Source organism: Myiozetetes cayanensis, unplaced genomic scaffold, assembly GCF_022539395.1.
Source record: "Myiozetetes cayanensis isolate MyiCay16 unplaced genomic scaffold, myiCay2020 scf16, whole genome shotgun sequence".
NCBI lineage: Eukaryota > Metazoa > Chordata > Aves > Passeriformes > Tyrannidae > Myiozetetes > Myiozetetes cayanensis.
Genome location: NW_026087270.1, coordinates 17,495,703 through 17,516,283, shown reverse-complemented (window position 1 = coordinate 17,516,283; position 20,581 = coordinate 17,495,703). Strand labels below are relative to the sequence as shown.

The 20,581-nt window shown below is 58.2% G+C and overlaps 1 protein-coding gene across 2 annotated transcripts; it reads right to left on the bottom strand.

Annotated features, from left to right (window-relative positions):
- Positions 1–158: 158 nt before the first annotated feature.
- On the bottom strand, positions 159–20,251 carry ZNRF1 (zinc and ring finger 1). Of its 2 annotated transcripts, none has more exons than XM_050311072.1 (5): positions 19,510–20,251; positions 2,583–2,678; positions 1,827–1,932; positions 1,639–1,729; positions 159–1,252 (listed from the first exon to the last, which is right to left on the bottom strand). In XM_050311072.1, the coding sequence occupies exons 1-4, from the start codon at positions 19,955–19,957 to the stop codon at positions 1,672–1,674; spliced, it is 708 nt and encodes a 235-aa protein (XP_050167029.1). In that variant the 5' UTR covers positions 19,958–20,251; the 3' UTR covers positions 159–1,252; positions 1,639–1,671. The 2 variants fall into 2 exon arrangements, with proteins under 2 accessions (XP_050167029.1, XP_050167028.1); XM_050311071.1 differs by having other exon boundaries at positions 159–1,490; positions 19,510–20,248.
- Between the last annotated feature and the right edge of the window lie 330 nt (positions 20,252–20,581).

The following is a 20,581-nucleotide window of genomic DNA, read 5'->3' as shown; positions in this document are numbered from 1 at the left end:
ATGTCCATCATGGCCCCCATGACACTCCCATCTCTGGGATCTGCTGAGCACCACTGGGGCCATCCCCACGTGGCAGATATGGGGAAGGGGCGTTGGCACAGGTGGGAGTCTCCGGCACCCCGTCGGCATCATCTGCTTCACCAAGAAAGCCAGTGAAATAAAATAACAGTGAATATTTTATTGAACATTGTTTTAATACCATATCAAAACACCTTGACTAATGAAGGAAGCTCCCCCCAAGCTCTGAACTCTTTTTTTTCCCCCGTTTTTTTTAATATATAAATACAGAAAGGTTTCCCGCAGGGGCACGGCCACCGGCAGGGGAGGTCTCACCAACGAAAACGCGCCCGCCGCGCCAGGAGGGGACGGGATGGGCAGGGGAGGGGGCACTGCCATGAAATGACTCCATCTTGGCACCTCCAGCAAAGCCACTCCCGCGACCAGGGGGGGCCAAGGGCATCCGGGGGGCCATCGGGGCCTTCCCCATACCCTCCTCCAAAGGGTCCAACTCAAAGCCGATGGAAAAGAAAGAGGGGGGGCGGTTTTGGCAAGAGGAGCCCGGCGAGGGGGCGCGGGAGGGGCGGCGGGGATGCTGCGGCTCTCCAGTCTCTGAGTGGTTATAGCTGAGTTAAAGAGTGACCAGTCTGTAAACATCACCGGGGCAGGGAAGCTCAAATCGAAGAACACGCCAGTCAACACGAAGCTTCAGTTGTGGTTTGTTGTTTTTTTGTTTGTTTTTTTTTCCTGTCCATTTTCTCTTTTTTTTTCTTCTTTTTTTTTCTTTTTTTTTTCCTTTTTTTTTTTTTTTCCTCGTTGTAAACACTTGAAAGACGGACCCCTGCGACTCAGCAGGGGGGAGCAGTGGCCCCGCTCCCGGCGTGGGGCAGAGTCCCCATCTCAACGCTGCCGGGGCCAGGGTGGAGATCTCCAAAAGGGAGACGGGAGAGAGGAGAAATTTCCCGTTTAGTCAGTGCAAAAAAACCGAGCAGAGCCCCCGGGCGAGTCCGGGTGGGAGGTGGGGGGTTGCCGGTGAGAAATGCCGCGTGCTCCGTTTGGCCGGCTGTCCCCCGGCAGCTTTCCCCTTTCGCTTCGGGGAAAAAGCCAAACATCATGGCAGGGTTTCGGCCGAGGGCGTCCCTGGGGCCTCTGGGCAGGCAGAGCTCTCCTGGTGACCAGCGGCTGTGGAAGGGAGAGCAGGTCGCTCCGCTTTTCTCACACTGTCTTCTCCTGGATGTTTCTTTTTGTTTCAAATCTTTTAAATTAAAAAAAAAAAACAACAAAAACAAAACGAGCAAAAAAAAAAAACCAAAACAACAACAAAACAAATAAAAATAATAAAATAAAATAAAATAAAAAATGCGCCGTTGTCCCAAGTGGATTCAAGTTTCTGGGTTTTATTTTTGTCTTCTTGAGGAATTTAAAGTCAGCCCAAAACTCCAGGCGGGGCGGGGGGACAGGGAGAGGAGGTACAGCAGGTATAGCAAGGTGCCCTGCAACGGCAGAGAGAGACCATCCCGGGTGAGGAGCCCGAGCCCTGGCTGTCCCACCCCACCTCATCCCACCCCATCCTCCCCTCCCGGCCCAGGATTTAAACCCAGCATGGGAATGTCCCGTTTGAGCAGCCCGCCCCAGGCTCACCTTAAAGAGAAGTCAGCAAGCACACCCGGCAGGTCAATCAGAAGGATGCTCCGGGCAAGATCTGTTCACTTCAAACCATGAGTCTATACAGCTGCCAGAGGAGAGCAGAGTGTGTCACCCCCGTGCTGCTGAACCTCGGGTGTCCCCTCCTGTCCCCTGCCACCTGCCTGGCCCTGCCCTCACAGTACCTTTTGTGATAAATGCAGAGGCAGGGCAGCCTGGCTATCGTGTCCCCCTGCAGCAGCTCCTCCAGGCAGATCACGCACTCGCCAGCATCCTTGGTCAGCACGTCGTCTGGGAGGGGAGGAGAGGGCAGCGGTGAGATGGGGACCCTCACGGTGTTGCCCTCCCTGGGATGAAGGGGAACCCACGGCCCTGCTGTGGGTGCAGCTGCCTTGGGGCAGAACGGCAGCAGCACTGTAAAACACTAGCAGGAGGCTCAGGTGGAGGCACAGGGGCTGGGGCAGCTGGAGCAAACACAGCCCCTACCCCTGGCTTCTAAAAAATCACCACCGACTAGGAGGCGAGCATCCCTCCCACACCAGTGGTCAGGAGGGAGGTGGGAGATGCAGCCCAGCGCTCAGCCCAGAGCTCAGCACCGTAATTGTCCCAGCCAGTGAGGAGGGGAGGAAGGCAATGAGCCCTCAGAGGGGCAGCCCAAGGGGACACGTGTCCCCTGTCCTCGCCAGGCAGGACACCCAGCCAGGAGGGCTCCCTCTGGCACAGAGCAGCCTGGGCAGGGGGCTGTGTTACAAAGGAGCCAAAAAGCAAGAGCAGCAGAGTTGAGCCATGCTGGGGGAGCAGAGTGGAGCAGGGACTGGGAGCAGCACCACCCTGCTGGAGAAGAGCCCTCCTGCCAAGCTCAGCTGAGCTGCATGCTCCAGCCTGCCCGGAGTCATCCCAAGGCGGCAGGATGCCGTGTCCCCGCAGAGCTCGGTCCTTACCGTTGTAGGAGAGGCGAGGTTTGCTCAGACACATGATAAAGTGCATTTCCATCTCGTCAGAAGCCACAGATTTGGAGCAAATGGGGCACTTGAAACCTGGAGGGAGAGCAGAGACGAGCCCTTAGCAAGGGCAGCGGGAGTCGAGTCGTCCACCCTGCATCCCAGGGAATCCCCGAGGCCGTGGTGGGGCAGGGCAGCCCCTCACCTGCCGCCTGCATGGTGACCCTCACCCCACGCAGCGCCCGCTGGGCACCTGCTCATCCTGTGCTGGTGCGGGCACAGCCACCGGACAGGGCACAGCCTCCCCAGCCGGCGCGCTGGTCGTCCCCGAGCGCGCAGAGGGCACAGAGAGGGTGCCAAGGCAGCGCACACGTGGCCATCAGCTGCTGCCAGGCCTTAAAGGGCAAGCAGCAGCCTGGGGCATGCAGCACCCTGCCACTGGCAAGCGCAGGGGCACGTCCCCCTGCCTGGATGGTGCTGTCCCTGCTGCCAGAGCTCAGCACCATGTGGCTGAGCCAGAAAAGCTGCAGGGAAGGAGGTTTTTTTTGTAGGGCTGCAGCAAAGGACTGGCAGGTGGGAGCCTCAAACCCAAATTGCTGCTCTCTCCAGCTTTTTTCAGGAGTGAGGTGGGTGCTCACCCCTCCAGCGCCAGGCAGCAGCCCTCGAACAGGGGGACCCTGCAGGCTGATGCCCCAGCTTGACCTTGGCTCTGTCTGGTGATTCAGGCTCTTGGATGAAGCTGGCTGGGATGCTTCAAGCTTCAACCTTCTGCATGGCAACCCTGCTTGGGCATGAAGGGGCTTGGCTGGTGCCAGGGTGTCACACCAGTGTCACCACCTGCTCGAGCCATGCAGATCACCACGGCATCACCCCCAGCCCCGCCCACCGAGGCTGCCCCAAACCCAGGTGTCTGAGCTGCACACTCCTAAGGAACAGAACACCAACCAGTCCTACAGGTCACCCTCTCAGGACTCCCTGTCCTCCCACTGCAGCCAGCTCGAGGCCATGCAGTGCATCCCTGCCCAGCAGAGCAGTAGGGCTCAAGTTGAGTGTGCCACCACCACGGGTTTGCACCAGAACATCCAGCAATTCCCTGCCTGCAGAGAGGGAGAGGGTAATTTAAGGATCTGCCTTCTAAAAGCAGATCAGGTTTGACTGCAGTGCCGCCTAAGAGCTTTCTTCATATATATGCAAAGGCTGCTCAGGAAAGAAGAAAAAGCAATGTACACAAATTATCTAAGGATGAATCAGGTTCTTTTTTGCCACCACGTGGATGTGGCCAGGACATTTTTTTTTTTTTTGGTTCTTAGAAGGGAGAAAGTAGACTGGCTTTAACAGGAGGCAGCTCAGACCTCTGCAGTGCAACCAGCCAGGGTAACTGCCCAACAGCTGAGTGCCTGCTCATTAGCAGTGGTGATAAATACAGATGACTTCCCAGCTCCTCAAATGAAAGCCTAGGGATGCCAATCCTGCCCCTCCAGAGGGCAGTTATTTCTCAGGAGGGCGCAGAAAGGATGAGTATCATTGATGGTGTTGGGACTGGCCTAAAAGGCAGGACTCAAAGGACCTGGTAAAACAAGGAGCCCTCGAGCCCAGGGGTCCCTCCAGAGGGGTGTCCTGCAGTGTACCCCTGCAGGGACACATCCCTGCCCCAGCCAGACTGATCCACGAGGTCTGTGCTGTGAGTCTGGCCCCATTTGCACCAAGCCCCAGGTGACAGGACAGCACTGGCAGCCAGGGCCTCGTGGGCAGCAGTACCAATCTGCCTCCTCGTCTCCAGCCTAATTTTACTCCTGACCGATTTATACCTTGTGGCAGCCGTGCCCATTAGCTGAAATAGCTGGGTTTTTTCCTCCTCCCAAGTGTTTACCCGCCCAGTGTATTTATAGCGCGGATGGCTCGGATGGCTCCCAGCCTGCCTGATGCAAGACCCGACCGGCCTCCCCTTGGAGACACCCTCGCAGTGCCCCGCTCCCCTGGCAGCCCGCCCACCCTGCCCTGCCTGACGCCCATGGCTCCCCACACCACGGGCACCAGACCCCCGGGAGCCCTGGGGACCGGTGAGTCCCTGGAAGGGCTGTGAGGGCTCCCCCAGGCCAAGGGGACTCTGCATCGGGGCGAGGCGTGGGTCGGGGTTCGGCGCCATTCCCTGTGCGGGCTGCCAGGAGACCTCGTTTCCTCTGCTCCCCCCCTTTTTTCTGTGCCAATGTGTTATTTTAAACAGGCTGCCCCAGATCTGCCGGCTCCGGCAGCACCTGAAAGTATCCTCCGAGATGTGCAGCCGCCAGGAAAGGAGAGGGCCTGGCTGACACCGCCCGGTCAGCAGCTGCCAGGGCACGGCTGCTGATGAATCAGCGGGGCCAGGCAAAGAGCAGGGCCCTTTGCAGGCTCTGGCAAGCGGCTGCTGCCGTATCTCCAGGCCTCTCTGCTCGCTGGGATAGCTTTAGCACAGTTATAAATAGCCGGCATGAACACTCCTCATGCTCCCCAGCGCTCCACGGGCAGCTGGCTGAGGGACTGGGGCTCCCGACACCGCCACGGCCCCGTGGCAAGGACATGGGGACATTGGGCAGACAGAGGGGCCCGGGCTCAAGCCCCAGCACGTGTGTGGTGCCCTCCAGACAGACAGGTCTGGGGGCTGAGACGAGTGCAGGAGCACACATACTTGTCTGGCTCTGCATTTCACAAGATGGAGGGGGAAAAAGAAGGAAGATGAAAACGCAATTGCATAAATTCCCCGGTTTGAGCAGGAGCAGGGAGACAGCATGGAAAGGCCCCCAGGGCAGGGGGCTGCCCCGCACCCCAGCTGTTGGCATCAATACTTGACATTGCAACAGCAACTGCTTGTGTTCCTCTCCAGCAGGAGCCCCCTGCCAGAAGAATGGGGAGGCAGAGAAGGGGTGAACTCCCCCACCCCTTCTCCAGGTGACCTTTGGGTGGAGGTGGAGGGCAGAAAACCCGTGAAAGCAGCACCTAACAGCGGCAGGCACCAAGCCCTGTGCCTTGCAGATCCCTCCACAGCCCAGGCTGCCCCAGCCAGTCCCACAGATGAAAGAGCCACTCCCGCAGGGCCAGCCCCCTTCAGGCCATGGTATTTTCCACATTCCCCGAAATCCCCATTAATTTATCCTGCCTAAGCTGCCAGCCGGAGCAACGCAGGAGATTACATTTTGACAGCTGCTCATGGAAAATTCAGCTCCCTCCCTCCCTCCTCCTCAGAGCCCTTTCCATCCTCCTCCCACATGCCTAAAAAAAAATGAGAGGAAGGGCCCAGCTATTCCTCCTTGCCAGGGCCTCCCACACCCGTGGGGAGGCCCAGGGCTTGCTCCAGGGAAAGGCCATGGATCCTTCCTCCCTCCCACGGTGCCCAGGGCAGCTGGTGACGCTCCTGACCACGGCACATTAAACCTGGAGCTGGCAGTGTCACCTCATGCAGAGATGTGTGGGCAGGCACCAGCTCCTGCCAGCAGTGAGGAAGAGCAGGGTGCCACAGGAAGTGGGCTGGCCTCGAAAGGCAGGTTCAGATCAAGACCTGGACTCCTGTATCCTGCAGGAGACTTTGAGAAAGCCAAGGGCTTTCCAGGGCTGTGAGATGCAGGCATGTGATCTGATCTCTCCAATGGCTTGGTCTAGAAACCAGGAGCAAGCAGTGCTGGTGCTCTCCAGGGGCTACTGCCCTCTGAGTATTTTTAGGAAGGTTACATGGTTTATTTTAGAGAGCCAGGCAAAGTAGAGCTGGGAACCTCTGAAAAGCTCCACCAGGTCCTATGCACGCTGAAGAAGCCTGGTGGTTAACCCTCACCGTGCCTACAGCACCGCCACAGAGCTGCAGAGACTTTGGTGGTGGCGGGAGGGTCAAGACACCCTTTCCAACTCATCTCTGAACATGCCAAACAGAGCTGCTTCTGGAGCTGGGATGGGAAATTCCCATCACTTGTGTCTACTCAGCACTACAACGGGGTCAACCACGCCGTGTTCTGTGAGTGAAGTGGCTGCTCCCCTCGGGGGTGGATGAGACCAGGTCCATGGAGCCTGTCCCAAACTGCAGGGAAAGGCACGTCCACATTCCCCTGCCAAACCCTCCACTAGCCTGGCGTGCCTCCAGGCAGACTGCTTCCAGGCTACAGTGCCATCAGGAGATGCATCATGACCCCAGCAGTAGGAAACCTGGGCTGTGTCACTGGCAGGATGGCTGAAGCACAGAGAGCAGCAGCATCACCGCTACACGGCCCCTCCAGCAGTGGGAGGAAGACACTGGTGGGGGATGATGTGCCCTGAAAGCAGGAGGAAGCAGCAGCCCAGGCACAACCCCAGCAACCCACCCCATTCAGAGCAGAATTCACCAAAGAGACCCATCCCTATTTGCCAAAGGGATCCCTGGTTGCCCAGGTCCCCATTACTGTCATGGGATAAACCAGGAGCCCTGTGTGTGGGAGCTCCCCAAAACATGCCTGCCCCAGGAGTGGACATCCTCCTCTGGTGCCCAGCCACCCCACAGGACACCCAGAGCGCCAGGGAGCTCAGGCCAAGTCCAGGCTGCCTGATGCTCATGGAAGATTGGGAAACCTCAGCTGCACAGCCCACCTCCATGTCTCCAGAGAGCATCCTGGGCTCCCAGCCAAAGGAGCTGGGCTTCCGCCAGGTGAGGATGCATCCAAGCATGAGATAAACACGAGGAATATTTGAGCCAAGCATGCAGTCCTGGTGCCTCCTCCCTGCTGAGCAGACCCTGAGCATCTCACCTCCTCCCGTGGCTTCCCTGACATTACCAGCTGAACCAGCACCAGGTGGAAGCTGGAAGAGGTGGATCATCTTGAAAAAACCTACATTACTGATTGAAGAGTAGGGAAAGACTGAGAGACCATGTCTATGGGCCCTGCTGGTCAATCTGGAGCCAAAGTATGAGGGGCTGGGTGAGATAAAGGGGCTCCAAGTCCTCCCCTTCCCTTACTCCTTGAGGGCTCCAGCACATCCTCAGGAAGAAGAAATCAGGGAAGAGTTGTCCTATGTGCCAGGCAGGTGAAGGAAATCTGAAGGGCCAAGATATTCAGACCCAACATCTCCTGGAAAATAAATTCCCTACTGGTTTAAAGCAGCCTCATTTTTTTTGAAGTGATGGTCACAGGGCAGCACCCCGGAGATGGCACTTGGGTGCACAGAGCACATCTCCAGCACGTGGGCAGGCAGCAGGCAGCTGGGGACCCCACGAGTGTCCCCTTCTGAGAGCGGGAAGTGACGTGGAAGTCCCCATGGAAGTGATGCTCTACCCAGAGCCTTGCACCGGGGCCAGAAGGCAGCTGCACCAAGGACCCACCCTGTAAGCACCACGGTTCTCTGCCAGCACAGCACCTGCACCGAGGGCCTGGGAGCCACAGCACTCAGCAGAATGAGGCCAGAACCTGCTTCCCCTGGCAGAAGGGAAGGGTGCCAGCTGCATGGGCAGAGGCAGGAGCCAAGGCCCAGCACAGCCCCACTGCCCGGGCAGGGCTCAAGAACCCCACCAGGGCGCTGGGTATAGGGCAGCACAAGGGCTGACACGAGCAGGGACACGTAGGCAGGAAAGAGTAAAGCACTTAAGCTGTCTCATTTGCCAGCTCGGAAAAAGCCAGCGTACTTCCTCCCCAGTCAAGGCTGCAGGGAGGTGGGAGAGCACAGAGGACAGGTCCAGGGTGGAAACAAGGCATCCCACCTTCCTGGGGATGGAAGGGGGGCAGGGATACGGGATGCCAGTGAGCCAGCCCCAGATGACAGCCAAGCAGAGGAAGTGGCCAGGATGGGACATTTCTGGATGGCCGTGCTTGGAAAGAAAACCAACCATTTCTGATGCCTTGGCAGAGGCATCCCTATCCCACCCCACCATTTCCTTGTTGATTGAGTCAGCTCAGCTGGCTGAGAAGGGAGAAAATAAACGTTTGTAACGTGAAAGCAGCACCCCAAAGAGAAGCCACTTCTGGGCAAGGCCAAGTTCTGCAAGGTCTAAGAAAAGCTGTCCCTGGTGGGCAGTGGCTCCTGGCAAAGTCCCCACGGGGCAGGTGTCTGCTGTCAGGTGGCCACACACCAGCCAAGGGTGGCAGGGACGTGCCACGGAACACGAAGCTGGCCAAGGCCAAGCGCTAAGGTCCTAACGCTCAAGGCGCTGTGTTTTGGAGACCCCTCTGTCCATTCCCACCCCCTTTAAACCGTGGAGAGGAGATGCAGCAGCAAAGAAAAGGCATTAGTGCTCCAGGTGGGACGTGGAGGAAGTCCCTGGGGCCGGAGGGATGCAGGACATGGGTGCAGGACGCGATGCTGGATGGCATCATGTCACAGTAGCTCGAGGCTGGCTCGCTGCAAGCCAGGAGGCAGAGCTGTGTTTTTTTTAGCCAGTTGGGTTCCTATGGGGGCGGTGGGGGAGGATGGGAAGAAGGAGAACAGATTGAAATTCTGGGGCTGAGGAAAGCTGGAGAGTTGGAAAGGAGCAGGAGACACAGGAGAGGGAACCCCACAGAGATGTTTGCTCCAGAGCACCCAAAGCTATCAATCCTCAGCAGACAGACAATCAAAGCCCTTAAAAACACCTCCAGCACAGTCCACAGACTTTGAAAAGTGGGATGGCAAAGAGGTCTGGCTATGTCCAGAGCCACCCTCCTTGCACACACATCCTCAGGGAAAGTGTGCAAACTGCCTCTGAACCCCAAGCACCCCACTGTGTCTGTCATTAAGTGCTGCCCGTTTCATGGGCTGCAATTTTTGAACAAAAGTACCTACACTAAGGCCAGAGAGCATCTCCCTCCCATAGCCCAGGCTATGCTGCAGGATCAGTTCCCCCAGACCTGGATGAGAAAGGCAACTTCACGGGGTCACCTTGTCTTCCAGAGAGCCCTAGTTTACCACAGAAACACTCCCCCAGCTGCTGGGAACAGGTTTCATAAGGAAGAGTGTGTAGCCCAAAGCTAATTTTAGCAACCCAGAGAAGAGCAAAGTTAAGCAGAGGGGTTCTGGGTGACATCCCAGAGAAGGCATTAACACCTCCAGCTCCTGCTGCCAGGCTGCAGGGCTCAGATTTACCAAGTTACAAGCTCATCCAGGGCTTCTGCTAGTCACAAAACTGGCCTTCCCACCTCTGGTTTTCAAATTCACTGCCCAGTGAGGACAGGGATCCTGCAGGATCCTTGGGAATTTCCAAAGGGTTTGCCTGTGTGCCTGCTTTTTTCCCTCCCAAATATTTCTTGTACGAAGCAGGAAGCCCTGCTGCAGGCAGGAGTCACCCACAAGATGCACGGAGACAACGGGGGGGTCCCAGGAGCTGAAATGAGGGAGCTCAGGGGATCCTCTGGAGCACGGTGGGGCACAGCAATGTGGAAATCAGAACAGAACAGGAGAGATTGGGACACTCTGGCTTGGCAGAGGTTGGGAGGGAGCAGCGAGGCAACGTCACGTGGGGACTGGCGGGGTGAGTCACTCCTGACTAAGCCATCCATTGGGGACGCACCCACGGGGTCCCCGCCGCCAGGATCCGGCACCGCGGAGCTGCCAGAGGAATTCCCGCTCTGGGAAAGGCTGAAAACGCAGAGGCCTGGCCTGAGCCACTCCCAAACACAACTGGATCCAACCCCACGGGGTGATCTCCCTCCTGACCTCAGGGTTTTTCCGAAGCAGAAAACCTGTGCTGTGATGCTGCCGAGGCTCCGTCATGGCTCGGCTTCAGCTGATCCCGCTGGGGGGACGAAGGGACGCTCCAGAGGCACGTGATGACACGCCCTGGCTTCGTGATGCTGGGAGCAGAGCCCAGCATGGATGGCACCCACCTACCCACTCCTGGCAGGAAGCAATCCCACCCAACCCCTGGGGCGCCTCCTCCACAGGCATCCCATGGCAGCACCGCACGAGCAGAGCGGTGCAAGGTCTCTCTGTGCCTGGGCCATGGTGGCAGGATCACTGGGGTAACAGGTTCTCATCAGTGTGAGACCCCCAGCCCCTGCATGGAAAGAATGACGTGCTGCTTTTTGGGGTACAAAAAGGGCAATTTTTATGTAGTGGGCAGCAAACAGAGCATGAAAGGCACACAGAGCTGCACCCACAGCCAGAGCACGGCTGGGAAACACTTGTGGCCACTTCACACTGGTTGTTTCTGCAGAAAGACAGAAAAGTTTGAAATTTTTCCACCATTGGAAAAAAAAAGAATCTTAGTGAAGAGCATGCCCTAACCTGCCCCCCACATGGTAGGAAGGGCTGCACAGCACAGAGCATCTCCCAGCTCCCCAGGGGGGACTGTGATTGCTGAGGGATGCCCAGTGAATGCCCCAGGCTAGCAGGAGAGCAGGAAGGGGAAAAAGAGGGGTGCAAAGCTGCAGGATGATCACACCTCTCTGCTGTGCATACTACAAGAGGGGAGGGGTGCTCGACAGCACCAAGCTGCCTGGACAGACAGCACGAGCTCCCCTTCGACAGCCAGAGGCAAGAGATCTGGGAGACAGATCCATGCTGGGAATGGGGCTACAGCACTCCAGAGCTTCCCAGCTGCCTTTGCAGCATGGAGGCGGCTGGCAGGCAGAGCCAGCTTTCTGCAGCTCTGGGAGCCGAACCTCTGAAACGCAGAGCATGGAATCTCAGAGGAACGAACCCCTCGGCGAGCGGCAGCTCTGCCCACACTGGATCCTGCCAGCAGAGGCAGGAGGGGCTGCACATTGTGCCACAGGCAGGAAAAACCCTGCCTGCCTGTCCCGCCTTCTCTGCCCCTTTGCTTCAACACCTGCCACCCTCCAGCATGAGAAGGAGGGTGACAGTGGGGCCTGCAGACGACAGAAATCCCAGCTGTGGGGTTTGAAGGTCTCTCTTCCCCATCCGAAAAGGCAACACACAGAGGAGCACGTTCCCCTGATTCCCAGAGCTGGGCAGGGCCTTGTGAAGCAGCATCCTCTCAGGAAACATTCACCCAGGAGCAGCTGCAGGGTGTCATCTTCTTTGTACCTGTCTACAGGGAGCAAAAAGAAATCAAAGGCATCTACAACCACCCTTTGAAGGGTAAGATCCAGGCAAGTAGCAGACCTCAAGGGCTATGAAATCAAGGGTGTAATAACTAAGCAGATGGACAATAGGTTCAAACCAGCAAGATCTGACTGGGAATCACCTGAAATGCTGAGGCAGCTCAGGCAGGATGCTCAGCCTCACCCCATCCCACTCAGCACCAGCTCAACAGAGGGCTGGCCCCAAAACTGATCTCTGCCCATACTGACTCGACCTCCCTGCAGACGCTAATTTAAGCCATCAGCCCAGAGCCAAACCCCTCCTCCTCTTCCCCGGCTACAGATGTACAGGCCTTGGATGGATGGACTGAAAGGTGGATCTAATTCCCCTGCAGCGCTTCTGATGAAGCACAGCTCCATCACCTTGTGGGGAGGGCTCCCAAATTAATTACTGCAATTACCCTGGCTGCAGGAGAAACTGCAGGTTCTCCCCTCGCTGGTGACAAAGGCTTCTCTAAAAAACAATCCCTCAAACACCCACCAGCCCAAGCTGTAATGCAATCATCCAGGAAGAGCAGAGCCCCCAGCACCACCCTCGAATCGATGAGCTGTGATCACAGGAACACAGTCATGGCCAAGGGGAGAAGGGAGCCAGCCACCTCTGCAGGCAGCAACAGGCAAAGCTGCACAGAGGACATGGAAATGCCAGTGACCCCAGAATGCTGGGCAGGGATGTGGGACAGGGTCAGCATCACTCGATTCTCCTGCCTGACTGCTGCTTTCCCTCTCCTGTGTTGCAGGCAGCTGGCCTCTAAAAATACCCACTGTTGCCACGCCGTCCTGCCTGCTGGGGCCAGGAAACAGCTCGGAGCAGCTTTCGGTTCCATTCTTCATCTGCACCCTGTGCTCCCCTCACCAGGACCTGACCCAGCCCCTTTGCTGTGCCTGGCAGGTGACAGCCTCTCAGGAACCATGGCCATAACTCCACAGACTCAACCAGCCAAGGGTGCTAACTGGGAATATAAAGCCCTGGGAAATTTCTGCTAGGGCAGAAAGGTAAATATTTCCACAGCACCTCTCTGCTCCTCTACAAAGACCACTGCACAACGCACACAGCCTTGCTCCACGCCTCTGGTGGGGTCCCACAGCTGCACGAGTGTGCACAAGCACAGGGAGTGATGAATTTCCCAAGATAATTCAGCCCACGACACCGGGGCCAACCTGCTGCCAACACTGCCCAGCTCAGGTCCACGGGGAAGGAGGGGAGAGAAGAGTCAGCTCCACCTCAGAGGAGCACTGCAGCCTCTCCAATGGCAAGGCACCATCCCCACTAGCTAAATACACCTTGTATGGAACACCTCCAGCTGCCCATAGACCTGCTGTGGGGGCCTGGGGAAGGGCACCAGCACTGAGTGATGCCTCTGTTCCAGCTCAGATAGTGCACGTGGCACAAACCTGGCACCACAGAGGCGCTGGGACCACAGCAGGGAGCCCCAGTGGACCAAGCCCTGTGTCAGTAGCACAGAGACGAGCCACAAAGACCTGCCTCCTGGCTCCTCCTTCCACCCTCCTCGCACCCAGGCTGTGCAGGACTCACAGCGGGCTGGAAGGCTAAACCACGACAGGAGAGAAGCAGCCCCTGTCCCCCAGCCCAGGCACTCCCCTCCCCTGCCTGCAGCCTGGCAGGGCAGGAAACCCCCCGGCAGCCAGGTTCTGCCCACGGGAAACGCTGTGCACCGGCACGAGAAGAGGCCCCAGGCAGCAGAGCTTCCTGCAGCTGCACCTCCAACAATGTCCCACCAAAAAGCACTGAGCAAAAGCACTTTTTACTGCAGAGCAGTGCCTGCAAGGGACAGCAGGAGCATCCCTGGGGGGTACCCAAGCCCCCAGAGGGTTTACCCACATTTAAAACCTGCCTGGTGGGACCGGTGCAGGAGACACATTAAAGGCACAGTTTTAAACACCCTTGCTCTACCTGACATAAAAAATGGGTCTGTCTCTAGAGAGAGAGGCCTGTTATAGCCCAACATACAGCCATGCCAGAGCAGCTGGGTAAAATGCTCTGCATCAGGGCCTGCTAATTTCCAGCATCACTTGGCTGCTCAGGTGTATCATCCCCGAGCCCTTATGATTTCAGTCTTCAAGAGAACCAGAAGGAAGCCAAGTCACATTTATTCAAAACCAAGCATTAGGCACATCTGGAGTTTTGGTGCACCAGCAGCAGATGAAATGAGATGCACCTCGTGGTTGCCCACCAGGTGGTTGGGATGCCATGGGACTGGTCCCTGCAAAGGGAATTCATCCAGAGAGCTCTTTGCTGCCTGCCTGATCTGTCACACAGGAGATTACATCGCAGGGGGAAAAAAAAGCCTTTTTTTTTTTTTTTCCCTCCCCTCCTCCAAAGTGGGTTTTTCTCCCTCCCTGCTCTTCTCTTGAAATTAATTTTCAGCATTTAGCAGCATTTTCCCATGACTCTCCACGGCTGCCTTGGCCAGGCGCCAGCCTTCTACTGCTCCTCCACCAAAGATGTCTGTATCTGATTGATCCTCCGGCCATCAAACGAGAGAGAGAGAGGAGAGGAACCCTAATAGCACATTAATAAATAAGAGAATCCTTTACGGTTATTCCAGTCATCGGAACAAACATCTCAGCACAACAAACCAGCACGGGATAAACTTACGTCACGGGCCGGGAAGACAATCCTGGCTGGGAAATGGGTCAGCCCAGGAGCACAGGAGCATCATTCCCAGCATCTCTGGAATATACGTAAGTGGAAGGGGGAGAGGGCACCCAGCTCCCCCCCGCTGATTTATGCACAGGTTTAGAGAGGAGAGTGTCCAGCCAAGCCAGTTAATGTGCACAGCAATTAGTGCCTCTCTCCTGGGCAAGGCAGCTGTGACCTCAGAGGGCACCAGAGAGAGCAGGGACAGCCAGCCCTCGCTCTGGCTGTGGAGACTGAGGATAACCACAGCCACCGCCGGCTCCTGACGCACAGCGCCGACGTGGGCACACTCCAACCTCATCTCGTTAGAGATGCCTTCGACTCTCCTGTCTTCTGGTGTTCAGCACTCCACCCTTGCAAGGCAGCTGCTGCCTCTTCCCCCTGTCCTGGGTGTGTGCTGCCTTGGCAGCTGGCTCAGAGAAGGCAGAACTCCAGACCTGGAGAGCCCAACAGCTGAATATCACCAGCTTGGGGAGTCATCAGGACCATTCCTGCACCCAATTCCCAAATGATCTGCAGGCCTGGTGATGATACAGGTGCTCATTTCGGCTGCCAGACAGTCACCAGCACCAAACTCACAAGAAGATTGTTTGAGGACAGTCATCTTTGGAAATTTCCATCAGCAAAAATAGTTCCTGCAGATGCTGGGGTACCCTTCCCCTGGCCTAGCTCCTGGAAGCAGGAAGGGAAACATATACATTGTATGCCTGTTGAAAAGTTCATAGAATCATAGAATATCCCAAGTTGGAAGGGATCCACAGGGACCACTGAGTCCAACTCCTGGCCCTGCACAGGACAACCCCAAGAACCACACCACGTGCCTGAGTGTTGCCCAAATGTTTCCTGAAGCCTGGCAGGCTCGATGCTGTGACCACTGCCCTGGGGAGCTGTTCCAGTGCCTGACCACCTTCTGGGTGAAGAATCTTTTCCTAATATCCAACCTAACCCTGCCCTGGCACAGCTCCAGCCGTTCCCTCGGCTCCTGTCACTGGTCACAGAGAGCAGAGAAGCCGCAGCCCGTGGGGAGCTCTGCCCTCCGTCTCTTCTCTGGGCTGAGCAGACCAAGTGCCCTCAGCCGCTCCTCACACGCCTTCCCCTCCTCCAGACCCTCTGCCATCCTCATGGCCCTCCTTTGGGCCCTCTCTAATAACTTAATGTCTTTCTTACATTGTGGTGCCCAAAACTGCACACAGGACTCAGGGTGAAGCTGCACCAGTGCAGAGCAGAGCGGGACAATCACCTCGCTCGGCCGGCTGGTGATGCTGAGCCTGATGCACCCCAGGACATGGTTGGGCCTTTTGGCTGCCAGGGCACACTGGTGACAAGCTGGTGTCAGGAAAGCCAGGGCTGAGGGGAATTCCCTCCAGTAGCTTGCAGGCACCAGCAAGAAAAGGCTCAGGACTTGAAGCCATCAGGGTACAGCAAGGGTTCACCACTGAGAGGCCTCTCCCCAGCTCACAGAGACTGGGGTTGCCCAACACATCTTCAGCTCATCCTCCAACAAACAACCTCTATTTCCCATCCCTATGGATGGAAGAGCATTTCCAGCTTCTTTTGCTCTCTAACTCTGCCGGAAGAAGGCCCCAGCCCAGCACCCTGGCTGCCATCTCTGCCTCAAAAACCTTTCCATCTCCCCTGCTCCTGCTCCAGGAAAGCGCTGCTGAGCACACAGCAGCTCATGTGGCAAAGAAGACCTCCTGATATTGGTGCCACCAGCATCCAGGGCAAACAGCCTGCTTTGTTGGTGCACGGAAGGCCTGTGACATTCCTGGTGGCACTGTACAGAAGGATGAGCTAGGCACTTCCTTGGGCTAGCCAGCAGACAAGAAGATATGGATTTATTAGAGCTTCAAACACTCAAGGGCTTTGGGTGATGAGTGGGATTTCCAGATAAACTTTAAGCTACTTACAGCCTCTGCAAACTCCCTGAGATCCTCTGATGAAGATGAGTAACACGAGTGATACTGAGAGAACCACACAAAGCTGCAGACATGCAGCATTAAAACACACATCTCCCTCTTCTCCCTTGTTCTCACTGGCCTCGGCTTTACTGAGAAGTCTAGTGGTTACAAAGCTAAGAGACAGGGTCAAATGCTACAAGCAAACTCCCAAAGTTGCACAAGATGTTTTGTCATCTTCCACTCACGGAGGCCAGGAAGTGGAGTATCAGAAACCCTGGGCAGATGGAAATCCCAGAGTAGTGTCAGGGATGCTGGAACAGTTACACTGCTGGTGTGTATGGTGGACACACCTGGGAAAACCCCCATCAGAAAACAGCATTCACTTACCCAGGGAGGTGCTGTCCACTCAGAGAGAGGGACAAGCTCCACCACAAAGGTCAGAGCCCTTTGCCCACCCTGTTTGGAAGACACACGTAGGCTTTGCTGTTCATTAGAGCAGCAGTTCTCCTCCACTGGTCGTGGGAAGAGCTAGAGGCCATCAGTATCTAACTGCTCCTGCCACCCTGGCAGCCACAGCAGTGTCCAGAGGGACTCAGCAGTGGGCTCCTCTCACCCTCTGCACAGGTTTCCCAGCACAGCCCCCCTCTCTCCCCCCCCCCGGTACACCCAGCTCTTCTGCAGGCCTTCAACTGCAGAGGGGGGAAGGAGTGACAGCAGCCAGGGAAAAGAGCTCAGCCTGCCCAGCTCACTCCTTGGGGTCCCTGCTGAGGGGCCAGATGAGCCCTGAAGCAGCTGCAGAGGCACAACAGCCCAGATAAAGGGGGTGGTGAGGCGCCCAGCCTATCTGTGTGCTCCCGTTATCACAGGCGACGACGGCCCCTTTATCAGTGCCCTTAAACCAGGGCAAACTCCTCAGTGTCCCACTGAGGGCCCCCCAGAGTCCACGCTGCACTTCGAGGCTCCCAGCTCATCCCCCAAACTCAAGTGCTCCTGGAAGAACAAGCCCACGAATGCAACCTTCGCCACGTGCAGAGGTCAGCACCATCCAGGAATCCAGAAAGGGGTTGGCAGGGCAAGAAGCCACTCTCCAGCCCTGTCAGCCACAGCGTTTGGGGGCTCCTCTCCTTGGCAGTACAGCAGTTCAGGCAGATCCCCAGGCATGCATCCTGCTGAGTGGGTTTGGTGCGTCGGCACATCCCTTCATCCCCACCCTCGAGTCATCCTTCAAGAGGAGCAGGGACGGTCACGCGCAGCAATGTCAAAGCTCCTCTCCATTTACCAGAGCACTGCTGCTTCAGCACTTTCCACAGGCTAATGGAGTGGCTCGGAGCTGCGAGAGGAGCAGGTCGATGGGGAGGCAGGGGGGAAGGAGCGAGTGGCTCCTGGCTGCCCTGCTGTAGGTTAACCAGCTGCAACGGCAGATCAGCGGGAATTTCAGCAGTCGGGAGGTGGTTTACTTCCCCCTTCCCCTCAGTCTTCAAATCCTCCATTAACTTCTTACACTAAGAGGGAGAGTGCAAAAGTTTAACGTGCTCCGACAAGTTTCCAGGAGGGTTTTTAAGAATCCTCTGCTCGTTTTGCTATTAATTAGCCACGAGGAAGAACCGGCACCGGGAGAGGCTCCGGCTCGGACTGAGCGGCTCTCAGTGCTGCCCGTGCAGCTCAAATGCTCTCAGAGGGCCCCAAAAGAGGCACCAGAGAAACCCAGTTCTTGCAGCACTTCCCACAGCTCACATTGCAACCTCTCAAGGGCACACCAGGTTTAACCCAGCAGCATCGCACTAACTCGCTCGAGCGGCCGAGAGCAGCTTACTCCATTTTGCAGATGGTTTATTTTTATGACCGGGATTTCTGCCTCTCAGCACTGCAGTTTGAGAACTAGCACTTAATGTAACTGATACTCTCTGAGCGACCCCCAGGAGCTGCAGGGTGTTTCTGTCGCGAGGCTCCGGCACCGGGGGCAGCAGGAGGACTCGCAGCCCTCGTTCCCACAGAAGGTTGTGGAATACCTGGAAGGATGCTGCGCCTCAGTTTCCTTCTGCATTTAAAAACCAGAGCAGCAGCAGCAGCACAGCCTGGGCAAGGTCATGGAGCAAGAAAGTTTGCAGAAGCTCTTGGTCTCAACTCCAGCGCCACAGGCCAGCCCCTCTCCATCTGCCAGGGAGGACAGTAAGCATCCAGCTAATCCAGATCAATAGGAATTGTGCCTGGAGTGTCCTGCCACTGAGGATGCAGTGCAAGACACGCAGCTTCGATCTAATGGAGAAGAGCAGCCCCTGGAGACAGGGCAAAAGGGAAAAATCCCAAAATGGAAGTAGAAAAATGGGCCCCGCAAGCTTCATTTTGCACTTTGCTCTCGTCCACTGGTTCAGTTTCAGGTCCTCCTGAAAATGAGGCATTGTCCCAAGGCATATTATGAAATTCCCAGACCACGTCATGCAAGGAGAACACTTACAGCATTTGTGAGGGGGACGGGTGGGAGAGAAATCCCAGACTATTCCAGGAAACGCAAGGAGACATCCCTGAAATGACTTCCCCTCCAGCCAGGAGGGGAAGAGAGGACCTCCCACCTCGCTCCCTGCACCCAGACAAAACTAGGTCAGTGACACAGCCCTGCTCGCAGCCAGAGCTCCTCTCCAGACTCCAGGACACACCAAGGGTCCAGCCAGGAGGGTGAAGGGGAGTATAACCTTTCCCCCTCCCACAGCCTGACACGTTTCCTGCGAGAGAGCCCAGCCAGCTCCCCGGCCCTGTTAAAGAGGCAAGGCAGTTCCTCCTTTGTTTCCTCCTCAGCAACCACAACAGTGCCAGCTGGCTTGAATGAGAAAACACGCTTTGGCCTCTCCCTGGCCCTTTATCAGACAAAACAAAGGAAAAAAAACCCCACACCTCACCTTCAGAGGCTTCCTCTGCCTCTTTACCAGTTTTTAAGGCACAGGAACCGCTATACCTGACTGGCATCCCTGGAACACCATCAGAAAGAGGCACGAGGAGCTCAGCCTGCTCTTCAAAACCAAGGGCTTGAGCTACACCACCCTCAGACCATCTTGCCCCAGGTCGATGGGAGGGGTGGGTGTCACATCCACTGCTTCGTGTCCCCAAGCCAAAACACCTCCCTTCTAGAAAGCCTCCTCCCTCCACAGCCCCTTCCTCCCTTGACCTTGACAGAGATGCCAGCCCCAGCGCGCACCCACCCGCCCGCACCAGGGGAGGGGACGGGGCTTGGCACAACGCGGCTTGGCCGGCCGGCCAGGACGGGGGCAGCTCCCCCTTGCCGGGTGAACCGCGCCCACGGCCGTCCTCAGGCACCCGCGGAGGGAAGGGAAGCCGGGGGAAGGCTCCGGGGAGCCGGCACTCACCGCTGTGCGAGCTGAACCACCGCGGTGCGATGTGGAGGGGCAGCGCATCGGCCAGCGAGGCCCTGGCGCCCAGGTACAGCATCCCGTCTCTATGGTGACCGCCTCCCGTCTCCTGGAAACCGTTGCCATGGGCGTACGTGGAGTCGGAGCCCGGACCGCCGCCGCCGCCGCCGCCCGGGGCCCGCTCGGCCTCCCCCGCCGCCCGCGCCGCCGCCGCGTACAGCCCGAAGGGGACGGCGCCGGCGGCCGCCGGGTCCATGCCCATCCCGGCCACCGAGCTGACGGAGCGGCTGCGCAGCCCCATCGCGCCGCCGCCGCCGCCCGCCCGGTAATGGCCGAAGGGGGGCGGCCCCCCCCCTCCGCCCGGCGGCGGCACGGCGCTGTCATCCGTCGACACCCCCGGGAAGGGGCCCCGCGAGCGGGTCGCCGTGCTCTGCTTGCCCCCCATGTGGGCGCCGCCGGGCCGCAGGGAGCCGAGCGACAGCCCCCCGCGGGGAACGGGGCCGCGCCGCCCCCGCTGGGAGGGCGAGAGGGGGGCGGAAGGAAGCGGGGGGGCGCGGGGAGCTACGGGCGAAAACCCATCCCCGCCCCAGGCATCCTCCCCCGCCGGGCCCGCAGGGGCGAGGGCGCCCCGAGTCCGCCGCCGCCGCCGCCGTCACCCCCGGCGGAGGCCGCCGAGGGCTCCGGGGCCGCGGAGCGGGGAGGGAGCGGCGGGGAAGGGGGTTGGGGTGGGGTGGCCGCCGGCCGGGTCGCTCCGCCCGCCTCGCTGGTGCCCCGGGGCGCGGCCGGGAGCCGGGCGCGGATCAGCTGCGGCCCATGGGCGGCGGGGGCGGCGGGGGCGGCGCGCCCGCTCCGCTGCGCTGCGCCGGGCACGGCCTCGCTGCGGCCGCCGCTGGAGCCGGGCGCCGCGCCGGAGACAATAGCGGCCGGCAGCACGCATGCTCCCGCCCCCGGCCCCCCCGGCCCGCCGCCCTTAACCCCTGCGCCGCCGCCGCCCGGCGCGCCGCTCCCCGCGCCCGCACACCGGGAGCGCCGCCGCCCCGCAGGGCGCTGCCCCGCGCAACGCAGCCCT